This window comes from Watersipora subatra, chromosome 10 (genome assembly GCF_963576615.1).
Source record: "Watersipora subatra chromosome 10, tzWatSuba1.1, whole genome shotgun sequence".
Lineage (NCBI taxonomy): Eukaryota > Metazoa > Bryozoa > Gymnolaemata > Cheilostomatida > Watersiporidae > Watersipora > Watersipora subatra.
The window spans coordinates 12,674,923-12,689,137 of record NC_088717.1 but is presented as its reverse complement, the minus strand read 5'-3'; the positions used below and the strand labels follow the sequence as shown (position 1 = coordinate 12,689,137).

Here is a 14,215-nt window from a genome sequence, read left to right as displayed (position 1 = left end):
TTGAAGTATATATATATATATATATAGATGGTTTCACATTCATCGATTACAAAGGCTTGAGTTGCTGTCATTTAAATTTACCAATAGCATTAAAGGAAAATAATTTGGATAATCCTTTCTGTTTAAACCGGTTGTTTGGAGCAAGCTCGCAATCCTACCTGATGGTTTCCCAGCTTTTTAGCAGAATATAGTGATAGTTTTGAATGCATGTTTTGATCTCTACATAATCTAAACATGAAAGGATTGCCTTTTTTGACTCTTAGTATTTTCATGCCAGTTGAATGCCTCTGATGAGCTGAATCATCTTAGGAACTCTTTGGTTACTGAGTGTGAAAAGATATCAGCTGCTTGCCAAGTTCAAGATAAGGAACTTCTAAAGGAGTCTATGGATTCTTTTCAAGAAAAGGTTAGAAAGATAGCTTTGTTTGCGTTGGTGTATGTCATCATGATTACTTGTAGAGCCTTTCTATTGTGTCATTCAAAATGTATGTTTTGATTATTTCTGTAAATCTGTTTCACTCCCATTTTTGTTATCAGTTTTTCAAGAGATTGACATGGAAAAACATTGATTTTTATTAGGAAATTTAGTATTGACTTTCATTTTGCTGTAAAATTTTGGTTATCTTGTCTATAATGTGAGTCTATAATAGTGTTGCATATCTATTTATTTACACCGTCAGATTTAAGCAGTCTTGTGTGAGCATTATTTGTTTATGGTTTTCTGTTTTATTCAGAAAGCTGTGTGAGGTAATGATGGTCAGTGATTGTCTTTTAATTGTATTGAAAATCATAACTGGCGCCTTTACTCTACCTAAAAAAGCCCAATATTTTCTAATGTATATCCTGAGCACTATTCAGTTGTCTATTTTCAAAAAATGTCTGCATTAATCATACATTCTATGACTTCAGTTGTCAGGTTTCTAGCACTTGGCATTCTAACACACAGCATTTGGGCTGCTTATCCTTTTGTAGTCGAAGCATCTGATGGAGTTGTGTACAAAGCAGCCTCTTTTAGTTGAGAGTATGTTTGCCCTCCACGCTTCTGTCAGGCATGCAACGAACAACTCTAGTAAACGCACCACCAGAGTCACCCCACCTTCTGCGCAATCGCATGCCAAGAGGAGCACAAGTTATGACAAAGCGCAATCACCTAATTTTATGGAGACAAACGATAAGTCGGCGAGGCAGTCTCCACCAAAGAATTTATCCTCTCAAGACGCGTGGAACGGTGCATTGCTCAACGTGAAGCAGGCCAGCAGTGATTTACTGGCAAAGGCTCAGGTATGATCAGCCGCCTTCTCTATATTACAATCAGCCATTACAATGTATGAATAAGTGTGTCGATTGTAACCTTATTTGTCCATCTTTTCTTAATGGAGGGAGCCCGTATCATGTAGAATCACGTAGAACTTGGTCTACGTGGTTTGGTCTACGTGGAAGTTTGGTGAATTGTTATAATATTTAGAATGTTTTTGTGCAACTTAGGTAAGCGTGAACAGTTTATGAAAATTATGGAAAAGAGCTGTAGACGTCCGTTCATTAGCCCCCATTATCATGCGTCGCTTATTATTGTTTTGTTTATTTGTCACTCATTCGTTTGTTGTTAGTGTTTGCTTTGAAGGAGGCTTTTGGATCACGAATTTAATAAATTACAATATTAAAACTGACATAACTCCTTAGACAGCTACTACCACCATTCCAACTACTATTACTACCACTATTATTGCTACTACCACTACTGCTACTACTAATACTACTATTACCACTACTAGTACTGCTACCGCTACTACTACTATTACGAATACTCCTACTATTACTTCTACTACTACTCTTACTGCTACTATTACTACTACTAATAGTACTACTATTACTACTACTAATATTACTGCTACTACTGCTATTAGTGCTGCTACTACTGCGGTTACTCCTTAAGCTAATCCATTATGATGAGTACAACTAGTATTGCCACTACTACCATAAATCCTACTTGATTTTTCAACAAGCTAGCTTCAATATTGAAAGATAGCGGAAAATGAAGCAAGAATAAATACTTTTATCTTAAAGGTTGGCTTGCAACAAAATTCACATTACAGTTATTTGGTATCAATAGATTCACCATGTTTTACTCTGTTGTCTTGTAGGTGCCAAATATGTGGAAATGTGATTACAAGCTCTTAAAAGCTCAAAGACAAAAAGCTGCTGTAGATTGGAATCTCTTTATTTTGATGACGTAGTCATGAAATTTGGTTATTTTCTTGTCACGTGATGTTCTCACGTGAATTGAAAGGCCAATAAAAAGCTCAATATAAAACTTATTGTAGCACTATTTTATGACAAACACTTCGGGTTTTACCGAAGACCCCGTATCAAATATAGATGCTCGCTACTTTACAGTTCTGTTTTCGTTTGATCTAATCGACAGGTTGTAATCTGATCATGTGACCCAATACTTTGCAAATAATTTCTGCAGCACTTTTCAATTATCACAAGTGACCAACAGGCTCGTCATGATTATCAGACAATGATATGTACTCCTTCAAGCTAAGGCTAAAAATTAAACGAATTTTTACGGTAAGTTATAGGATATCACTGCTAAAAGTGACAGCATTACAATGACGATAAAACAGACGCGTAAGAACAATAGACATGGTTTTATTGAATGCGTAAAGTATATTTGTGAAAATATTTCGACGAATAAGGCTGCATGAAAGTGTAAACAGAAACCATCTACCACAGCTACGTCACATTTGAGTTATTTTGAAAAAAGAATCCAAACTACGGCGGTCTGTATGTGGCTGCGATTAATTGTTCGTTTTTGAGCTTTTAAGAGCTTGTAATTACATTTCCACATATTTTGCACCTACAACACAACAAAGTAAGACATGGTGAAACTTTTTATATTAAATAACTGTAATGTGAATTTTGTTGCAAGTCAACCTTTAAGGTATTATTTATCACCTTGACTTGGAAATAATGAGCTATGAGTGACCTTCAAACATATCCTGTTTAATAGTTATCAAATGCTACTTTGCAGAAATGCATTGATGAAATAGAGCCACCTCGCTGGTCAGAGACGATAGACTCGGATAAGATGAAATGTGAAGCATTTCTTGAGAAGTTATATTCTCTTGCCAGCCTTGGTCTGACTCATTCCAGCATTCAGATGAGTAGCGAGGATCCATTTACTTCAAGTCTTCAGCAATTGATTCGATTCACAGCAATACGCTCCCAAGCTGTGAGTTACCATCTTTTTGGCAAACGCTGTTGTTTACCCACAATCTAGTGTTTTACTGCTTCAGGCCGCATAATCTTGATTATGGAAATTAGTCTCGGAAAGTTATAATCTTGATTAGTTCGTAGCTATGGATGGAGGTTGGAAACAAATATTACATCGCGTGAGGTTTGAACTCACACCAATCAGCTTGGCAGCCTGGCACACTACCACTTGCACTAATCAACAATCTTGCCACATTTTGGATTAATTGTGCGATCATTTATTACTCCCACAGAGTATTGAACTGTCAGGGTGCTAGTTGAAGTAATCCTGGAAGAACTGGCATTTTTTATTAAAAAGAATTTTAGCTGTAAGAGTATTTAAACTATAATAGTTCTATTGCAGTATACAATAGTATATATGTTTTTGTGCGAGTCCGTGTAGACAATTATGTGATCGCTGTACTGCTTGTCACAGCACGAGTTGGTCGTTTGGGCCATTAATGTTCAACTACGGTGTGAACATGGATTGCTGGAACAAAATTTCTCGCAGGTATGTGGGCGTTAGGAACCTTTTCATCTAGGCTCTCCACTGCTCTGTCATCTTTACTCAGTTACGCATAATAATTCCTTATGTAGGAATGTTCTTCGCAATGTAAGCTAACACCTAACCTGAGACTGATATACATGTGTAATGGTTATGTACAAAATGTATTTGTTACCATGTAATGGGTAAGTCTATAATAATACAGTTTGTTGGTGAGAGGAGCAGTCAGCATGCATTAATATTGCAGCTTGCATCAGCCGTAACAGGGCTCCTAGCCAAGGTCAGATTCAACATAACAGATACTCATTTTCTTGAGCAGCTCTCTCAGCTCGGAGTTGTCCTTTACTTTGAGAGTCTCCTCAGCTGCTATGGTGCTGAAAAAGGTTGGTCTAGCAGTCATTTGTGCGCTTGAGTGGAGTAAGTAGTTTTTATCAGCATCAAGGTCACCAAAATCATAGCCGTGTCGAGGATAGACATAAGTGCACGTATCTAACAGAAGTAAGTTGTAGGATTTGTCTGTCTTTTTGTCTGGCCTGGGATTCCATCACAATTTCTCGATATTAACCGTTATAGTCATGTGAACCAGATACTGCATGGCATATCATCAGCTCGTGTCTGATGGCTGGTTCACACTGCATCGGAGTGTCAAACGTTCTTGATTTTTTGCCGAGCATCCACAACAGTCTGTGCAATGGTGATTGGCTGTTGTAGATTGCTTGATCTATATTTTCCTTCCTGATAGTTGCTGCGGGACTAGTATTTCATCATTTCAGTGACTGCAGTGTACAATGAGAGTACTGTCACGGACTATTCGCTAAAATAAACGCAGATGGGTTTGTGATAGCGTTAACATTTTTATCACATATGATCACCGATGTAGTCTTGGATTAACGTGAACATGCTCCGATATAGTGTGAACAACCTTGACCCAACATTGAGTTTAGCTAAAAGACTCAGAAACCAGGATGAAAAAAATTTTGCAAATATTCTTACCTAGTGGTTTGGGTAAACACGGAATGAAAACTATCATTAAAACGGAAAGGTCTGGGAGATCAGCTCATATTTATCGGTACTAGACAACAGATGAAAAAAGTGCTTAGCGGTGGCAATGGATAGTTAAGGGATCGTCATAAAGGGCTAAGGGACACCATGGAGAGTTAAGGGGGACCATGGAGGGTTAAGGGGTCCATGGAGGGTTAAGTGGGACTATGGAGGGTTAAGGGGGACTATGGAGGGTTAAGGGGGACCATGAAAAGTTAGGAGGACCATGGAGAGTTAAAGGGGACCATGGAGGGTTAAGGGGAACCATGGAGGGTTAAGAAATACCAGGGAGAGTCAAGGGGACCATGGAGGGTTAAGTGGGACCATGAAGGGTAAGTGGGACCATGGAGAGTTAAGGACCATGGAGGGTTAAGGGGGACCATGGAGAGTTAAGGGGACCATGGAGGGTCAAGTGGGACCATGGAGAGTTAAGGGGGACCATGGAGGGTTAAGGGGGACCATAGAGAGTTAAGGGGGATCATGGAGGGTTAAGAAATACTACGGAGAGTTAAGGGGGTCCACGAAGGATTAAGGGGGACCATGGAGGGTTAAGGGGGGCCATGGAGAGTTAAGGGGGGCCATGGAGAGTCAAGGGAGACCATGGAGGGTTAAGAGGGATCATGGAGGGTTAAGAGGGATCATGGAGAGTTGAGGGAGATCGCGGAGAGTTAAGTGGGACCATGGAGGGTCTAGGGATAGCGATAGAGAGTTAAAAAATAATAGAATAATGCTTTAATAATAAACGATAAAAAGGAAGTATAAGAACATAACATTGATAAATATGCAGTAAACAGCTTCAAATAGCGTTCAACAGGTTAAAGGTTGACTTGCAATAAAATTCACATTACAGTTATTTAGTATCAAGAGATTTACCATGTCTTACTCTGTTGTGTTGGAGGTGCAAAATATATGGGAATGTGATTACAATCTCTTAAAAGCTAAAAAACGAAAATCCGCCGTAGATTGGAATCTCTTTATTTCGATGACGTAGCCATGAAATTTGAATATCGTCTTGTCACGTGATGTTCTCACGTGAATTGAAAGGCCAATAAAAAGCTCAATATGAAACTTATCGTAGCACTAGTTTATGACAAACACTTCAGGTTTTACCGAAGACCCCATATCAAATATAGATGCTCGCTACTTTACAGTTTTGTTTCTGTTTGGTCTAATCGGCAAGTCGTAATCTGATCATGTGACCCAATACTTCGCAAATAATTTCTGCAGCACTTTTCGATTATCACAAGTGACCAACAGGCTCATCATGATTATCAGACAATGACATGTACTCCTTCAAGCTAAGGCTAAAAAATTAAACGAATTTTTACGGTAGGTTATAGGATATCACTGCTAGAAGTGACAGCATTACAATGACAATAAAACAGACGCGTAAGAACAATAGACATGGTTTTATTGAATGCGTGAAGTATATTTGTGAAAATATTTCGATGAATAAGGTTGCATGAAAGTGTAAACAGAAATCATCTACCACAGCTACGTCACATTTGAGCCGTTTTGGAAAGAGAATCCAAACTACGGTGGTCTCGTGTGGCTGCGATTAACTGTTCTTTTTTGAGCTTTTAAGAGCTTGTAATCACATTGCCACATATTTTGCACTTACAATACAACAGAGTAAGACATGGTGAATCTTTTCATATCAAATAACTGTAATTTGAATTTTGTTGTAAGTCAACCTTTAAGTTAATTAAACATGCAACACATTAGTATCATATGACCTTGGGTATGAATCCCAAGTTGGCCATCTTTAGCGTGCTTCAATCAACAGGCATTTTAACTTGCAACCAGTTGATGAAAACTAATCCAGGTTGTACCTCAAGTAATGCCTGTGTTTAGGTTCTCAAATATTCCTGGTGTAATGTTTAAGTATATTATTCATTCTTTTGTTTTCATGTTTAAATGCGCTTCTATCCGCTTACAGGGATGTTGGAGGATTTTATATTTGGAGTCAATTGGTTGGTGAATGTCGAGTTTCGATTCACTGAAAGCTTCTCGGCTAAGGACGATTATATGGATCATCCACCTGTGATAACTGGCAACAGGTTGGTCTGCCACTTACTGCAATTTTGCCATTCACAGTATTAGCTGAGTTTACTTGTCTCATAAGGGATATATTATGAGGTTCCTTCATCACAGTGTCCACCCCTTCACCGGTTCAGTTAAATTCAAAATATTTTCTTTAGCCACTTGTTTTAAGTATTCACCAAACTTGATTTTTATTACCGTAATGTTTGATCTGTTCTTGTATTCATGAGTCTAGAGGTGCGTCCAAGGTTGGTTACAAGGCTTACTGTTTTAAAATTTTATGTTTAAGCCTATTTTTGGTCATTCAGCGCTGTTGTGGTTCAACGCTATGTGCGTTTTTTTTAGAATTTTAAGATATGTTTAGTTTTGTTAAACTTGGTTGCAATTTTATTATGTTAATATGAATATAATATGAATATTATTATAATATATGAATAATATTCTTATATATTATGAATTATTTTATTATGTAATTCGAATATGCTTTTTGTGCTTTTTTTAAACAAGTGAAAGCAGTTTTATTTTTAGCAATTGCTTATTGCAAACCAAAGGTGTGTTTATGTTGGACGATTTTGTCAGCCATTTTGTGATGTCATAGCGCCTGTAACACCGCTTGCATGTGTAGGTTGTAAGCTATGTTTTATACTGAATGCTCTGTAATCCTTTGATGTTGAAGTAATATAATATGTCTTATATGTTATGTCCTGCTACTGAAGTCTCATGCAGCAACCACATAAGCTTCACGTAAATTGGTACGTATTTAGTACATAAATTGGTACGTATTTAGTATTTTTTAATACCTCTTTGTGTATTTGGGATAAAGATTTCTAGAAATCGTCTTTCATTGTATATCAAGTTTAGTGCATGTACTAAGTACTTTTACATTCCCCATTCCGAAAAATATTCAACTGTTCATATAACCTATAACCCTCCCACTCAAAATATATTTTTATTTGCGTATCTTTATAATGCATTACCTCAGTATGAGTACATTTTATATGCAGCTTTCAGTACATGAATGTAGTACCATCAAATAGGATCTATAATTCCTACAGCTCTTTTCACAGCGCAATAGTTCTGGCAGCACATAGTCAATAGTTCTGGCAGCACATAGTCAATAGTTCTGGCAGCATATAGTCAATAGTTCTAGCAGCGCATAGTCAATAGTTCTGGCAGCACATCTGTGACAAATTTATTTTGACTAATTTGTTGTAGAATTAAGCCCCGTGTCAGCTTGCCAATACCCAGTGCTAGTTTCCAGTTGCTGCCAGAGGCGTTACAGAAAGGTGAAACGTTCAAGGTTGTTCCAGTCTTCTTTAATATAGGATTCGACGAGACGGCAACTATAGCTGAAAGGTAAAGAGCAGATGCCTGCAGCAAGTTTGTTGTTTTTTTTTACTGAAGCCATTTTAATCCAATTTAAATGGCTTCGCCTTTTAGTTGGTTAGCAGCTCCAAACAGTCACCTTGTAAGGTTAGGCATTTGATCTCACTGCGCCACCAGTGGTGACAGTGTGGGAACTATTGGTAAAAAGTGGCCACCAGCATTGAAAGGGTCACCATTTGTAAACAGGGACCACCGGTGGTAAAGGTGGGGGATGTCTGACTTTAAAAGATTGCCTTTGTCAATCTAAAATTGCCGCAAAGTGATCTGACGAAATCAAAAGAAGATATTATTATTAGCAGGTCAGGACTCTATTATGAAGAACTGTTCAGCAATCGACAACTGATTATTTTATCTGAGTCTATGACAAATCCTGCTTCTAGTATTAAGAAATACTTTTTGTCTGAACTTATTGTGAGGGTGAACTTTTTTCAATTTATTCTGGCATTAGTGAAATTTGTTTAAAGTTCTATCAAATATTATAAAAAATGCTATTAAATAATATCGTACACCTCGATTTGTCGAAAAATCACCTTGAACAACCATTATAATGGCACTACTTTTATCAATATAGTGCATCAATAAAACAGCATTGACTTGTCTACGTGTGACAATGTGTCACACGTATCTAAGTTACTAGGTGATTGCATGACCCTATATAGGGAATAAAACAATTACTCAATGACTCTGAGTAACGTAAGCTAGTAACTTAAACCATAACTGCCACGAACAGCTTTCATCGTGTTTTCCATGTAAATCAAACACGCTGTCTCTGACGTTGTACTCAAAATAAAGATTGGTTCACTAACTTTCAAAGTCATAAAGCCTTTTTTACAGCTTTTCAATATCGGTCTCGCAAACGACCAATAATAACCAATAGTATTTCAACCAGCAAGATGAGTATGTCTAAAATTATTCATTGTTACGGCCAATTGAAACCGTAGTCTAGTGGATGGAATGTCTGCCTGCTGCCAAAAAAAGATAAAGAAAAGACGCTCAACAATCTAATGAAATAACCATAATAAATACTTTTCAGGGTCTATTTAAAATGCTTTGTCAAATTATACGCTGTCAGTGTTATGGAGATGTTCACTAAAGGTTTATTAATATCTTAATAGGAGTGTGGTTGCAATTCTTTGAACCAATAGTTAGGACACTTGATGCATGCTACGCTGTCATTGTTAATAGGCTTGGCACTACAGAGGTACAGGATAAGGCGAACAGGTCAAGCTATGGTACACTGATGTCATACTACAGCAAGTATGAAGAGCTCTTCGGCTCAGTGAGCACAACTCCCAATTCGAGGTACTCAGTACAAGAGCTTCTCATCAAACTTGACCAGAATATCAGCGACTGTAAGAAGAAGAACATGGAGATTATTCAACTGGCCTCCGAGGTTTGGTAGTTTAAATTTAACATATTGCTAGTTGTTAGTAACTTGGTTAGTAAGCCTTTTACTGATATCTGTTATCTGATGGATAAGATGTTTCCTTTGGCTAAGTAGAACATTAATTAGGAAGCTGTTATGCTTTAATGGCTAGTATCGCAGTGGTAAGAGTCATACAAGAACTCTTGGTTGATCTTGGGACATCTCTCAATGATTCTTATGTGGTTTGATCTTTTGTGAAAAGACATGAAGACGCATGGTTAGATATCTTCTCACATAAATTTATGTCTGTTGTGAGAAAATGTCTAATGATAATTGTTTGTATCAAATCTCAGAAGAAAATGATCTCAATAAGTTCTATACTAGAAGAAAAGGTTAATTTGCGGTAGTGGTGACCGCTAAGTCGAAAGAAAAAGAAGCACAATGTATTTCGCTTGTTATAATTAATGATAGAAATTGTCTACCCACAAAGTTGTATGCAGAAGAGATCGTAGGTTGTGGTTTTAAGTGGATCAGTAGCCACTTGCTTATTCACTAGGTAACACTTTTAGTGGTCATGTTTGCTAGGATTTATTACTATTCATAATTCTGTTATACAGTTTTGTTTGTTGGCATTACTGATTATTGTCATATACCATTGGGCTATCATTTCCATTATCCTTCAATCACATATTAATATATTTGACCATTTGTCCTAGCAATATTGTTCATGTCTTAGCATATTATGTTCTTCATTACCCATTAAAATGCCTGTCAATGATTTCCTGCGTCAACTACCACAACATTGGTAAAACCAGGGATTATCGCTCACATCGGCAGTTGTAAGATCTCTATATATCTCAGTCATCAATTAAATACCATATTATTGTAACAATATCTTTAAATTAGTTGCAACACAATTTCCCGAAAGCAATCTATTGGTTTTGTTGGGAGTTGTCCATTAAGAGTTGGACTGCAATGTTTCTTTCATGCGCGAATACACTGATAGAAGTGATAGTTTTGAATTCTCCCACAGGTCTGCAGGAAACTAAACTGTGTGCACTTTGTAAGCTGCAAAAGTGCCAAAGACCGGACTGCAATGTCCATCACACTCTATGAGTGTCGAATATTACAGCAAGAACATGATCTTTCACCGCATCTATTCGAGAAGGCACTCTCTTGTCTCAGAAGGTAGGTTTCTAATCAAGAACTCGGTATGTCAAGCCCGCTATTTTAATCAGTTGATTCATATGGTAGTATTATGAGAATACCCCATCTTTGTATCTTTGTACCCCATCTGTTCACAAATGCCGTTAAACAATTTGTACAGCTTTGTGTTTGGATAGACATAATTTTTTAACTTAAAAGTTTATTTGCAACAAAATTCACATTACAGTTATTTGGTATCAAAAGATTCACCATGTCTTACTCTGTTGTGTTGTAAGTGCCAAATATGTGAAAATGTGATTACAAGTGCTTAAAAGCTCAAAAACGAAAAGCCGCCGTAGATTGGAATCTCTTTATTTTGATGGCGTAACAACGAAATTTGGTTATCGTCTTGTCACGTATGTTCTCACATGAATTGTAAGGCCAATAAAAAGCTCAATATAAAACTTATCGTAATACTAGTTTATGACAAACACTTCGGGTTTTACCGAAGACCCCGTAGCAAATATAGATGCTCGCTACTTTACAGTTTTGTTTTGGCCTGGTCTAATTGGCAAGTCGTAATCTGATCATGTGACCCAATACTTCGCAAATAATTTTTGCAGCGCTTTTCGATTATCACAGGTGACCAACAAGCTCGTCATGATTATCAGACAATGATATGTACACCTTCGGGGTAAGGTTAAATTGTTTAATGAATTTTTACGGTAAGTTATAAGATATCACTGCTACAAGTGGCAGCATTACGAAGACGATAAAACTGACGCGTAAGAACAATAGACATAGTTTTATTGAATGCGTGAAGTATATTTGTGAAAATATTTCGACGAATAAGATTGCATGAAAGTGTAAACAGAAACCATCTCTCACAACTACATCACATTTGAGCCGTTTTGGAAAGGGAATCCAAACTACGGCGGTCTCGTGGGGCTGCGATTTTTTGTTCGTTTTTTAGCCTTTAAGAGCTTGTAATCACCTTTCCACATATTTTGCACCTACAACACAACAGAGTAAGACATGGTGAATCTTTTGATACCAAATAACTGTAATGTGAATTTTGTTGCAAGTCAACCTTTAAGAACTGCTTTTACATTGGGATCAAAGGATAAGGGATCAAAGGTCAACATCAAAGGATAGATTGTACAAGCTTTTACAACAGGGAGGCAGTAGAGCTGATTTCCTGTCAATAATCTCACATTTTAATAACTTGGTCATCGACTAAGTAGGCTTGTCGTAGCTTATAATCTCACCAATTCCCTAATCGTGGCCCAACGATGTATTTTGTAGTGAGGGAGCTCGCAGAGAGAATACATTTAAAAACATTGGGTTTCCTCGCTACGCATTCTCAAGTCTGCAGCTGTTAAGTTTCCCCAAGTTGTACAGACCTCCTACAGGCACCTACGGACCTCATCAAAATTAATCTATCAGCTGATCAGCTCATAATAGAGGAATTGCAAGAAGTGACTCTATTTTCTTAATACTAACTGATTCGTTCAAAAGTTTTCATATTTCTCATTATCGCTGTTTGAAAGAGTTCAAGTGGGAAACCTGCTGTCAGATCTATAGGTGGTTTATTTTAGTTGCAGACCATGAAATCATAAATATTTTGATTATGCGATTATTCATTAAGTTTTGAAGAAGAAAAATTTTTAAGTTAGTGTTCTCATCTCAGAGCACTTTATTGTATGCCAAAGGCCTATGCATTCACTCATGTATGAGATGCTCATAGCTATGAATAAGCATTTTATCGTTGTTCTCGACAGACGAGAAAATCCATAATTATTAGTTATTAGTAATTATTTTATTGGTTCTAATTATATTTACATGAAATTATTGCGAACTGTAATTGTTGTTATTTTAAAATAAGGCAATTTATTATTTTCGAGTTGATATTATATACTTTAAGATATGTCGGTGTTGTACATCAGCTGGCAGCAGTATTTTGCGGTGCTTACTTTTTAAAAGGTATGGTGTTAGTTTTGTAGTATTTTATACTTCTGATATGATTTTATTATTTGATCGATGTACGTAGTCTTTCATTTCAACTATAGTGTATCTTTTTTATGATCTAGTTCTTGACCTTCACCTTGTTTTTGCCGTGCAATCTCTATCACTCATCAGAAATTGTCTGTCTGTAAACTTTGATATTCACTTAAGTCATTTGTATTTGATTTGTAAAGATATAGATCGGTTGTGTGTCCATGGTTGCTTATTTCACACTTTTGAAACTAATTAATTATACAAACTCTGAGGTTTCCATCGGCATTGTCTAGCTAACATTATTGATGTATCAAGCAGAGTTGGCAAAAATATCGATATTTTAAAAAATATCATATCACTGATATATATCATGATATTTATTGATTTTTTTGATATTTGTGATATTTTTGGAAAAAAAATTGAAAGCTAGGTTGAACTTATATGGCGTTTACATTGTGATTGATGTACTTTATAGGTTGTATGGGTCCAGTCAGCAATGTTTAATACCAAACACCTGATTTATTGTAGGCCTAGTATAATAATATTTATAATTACAGAAATGTTCGTCAAACATTGGATTGGAAATCATGACATGAATGCAAAATGCAAACAAAGTAGAGCAAATAGTAAATACACACTATGATAGTCCATGCATGTTCTAATGTCCTACTCTTGTTGAGTTTAGATATTTGTAAACAAACACCAGCTTGCCAGCCTTCACCACACTGAGATGATTTCTCAACTTGCTGTGAACCAGTCCACATGATGAAAACACACGCTCAACAATAGCAGTCTAGTTATACCATCATATGTATAGATTTTATACCGAGCCAGAATCCTTTGAAGCTACCCTAGGACACTTAAGTATTCGCGGCATCTAACTTTCGCGTTTTCGTGGAGTCATCATCACGCGAAAAATTCATGCGCAAAACTAAACTATCATAACGAACTAGCGAAAATTCGAAATTAAATAGCTATGTTCTACACAGGCCTGTATTCACTGGTTGCAAGTTGGGGGGCTAATGTTAGACGACTAGTTATGAACATCTGGGGTGTGGAGAAGGAGGGGGGTGCTGTAAGCTCCCAACAGGTTTCTCTTATGTAAGGCCTCAGCCGGGCCTCTCACGTGAAGTTTTAACAAATTTTATTGGCAAGTATCAACATTTTTCTATTTTTTGAGATTTGCTTTGTTTTAGCTGATGTGACTGACAAAACGTTTTAAAATTAAAACAGGCAAAACTTGTATGCAGTTAAAAAGCTCAGAAAGAAGACATCTTTTTCTTTTAAGCGTTTTAACAAAGATCATTTTTGCCGATTTTATTTCAAGTTCATTAAGTAGGATATGGACAAGCAGATGTTTGCTAAAACTTGATATTTACAAACCTTTATAAAAGTCGTTAACAAGAATATTTTGCCGCTGATGAAGATAATAATGACGCCTAAGAGCTACTAAAAGTTGATGTTTGTATCTATGG

At 36.7% G+C, this 14,215-nt stretch overlaps 1 protein-coding gene across 1 annotated transcript in view; it reads left to right on the top strand.

Moving 5' to 3' along the window:
* LOC137405887 (inositol polyphosphate-4-phosphatase type I A-like) overlaps positions 1-12,967 on the top strand; it is a 42,550-nt gene extending 29,583 nt beyond the window's left edge. Inside the window, exons 13-21 of the mRNA XM_068092329.1 lie at positions 278-406; positions 973-1,281; positions 3,035-3,235; positions 4,008-4,143; positions 6,741-6,861; positions 8,060-8,200; positions 9,416-9,623; positions 10,630-10,784; positions 12,048-12,967. Coding sequence (XP_067948430.1) covers positions 278-406; positions 973-1,281; positions 3,035-3,235; positions 4,008-4,143; positions 6,741-6,861; positions 8,060-8,200; positions 9,416-9,623; positions 10,630-10,784; positions 12,048-12,180 — 1,533 coding nt within the window. The 3' untranslated portion in view covers positions 12,181-12,967. The remainder of the gene's footprint in view (positions 1-277; positions 407-972; positions 1,282-3,034; positions 3,236-4,007; positions 4,144-6,740; positions 6,862-8,059; positions 8,201-9,415; positions 9,624-10,629; positions 10,785-12,047) is intronic.
* Positions 12,968-14,215: the final 1,248 nt, after the last annotated feature.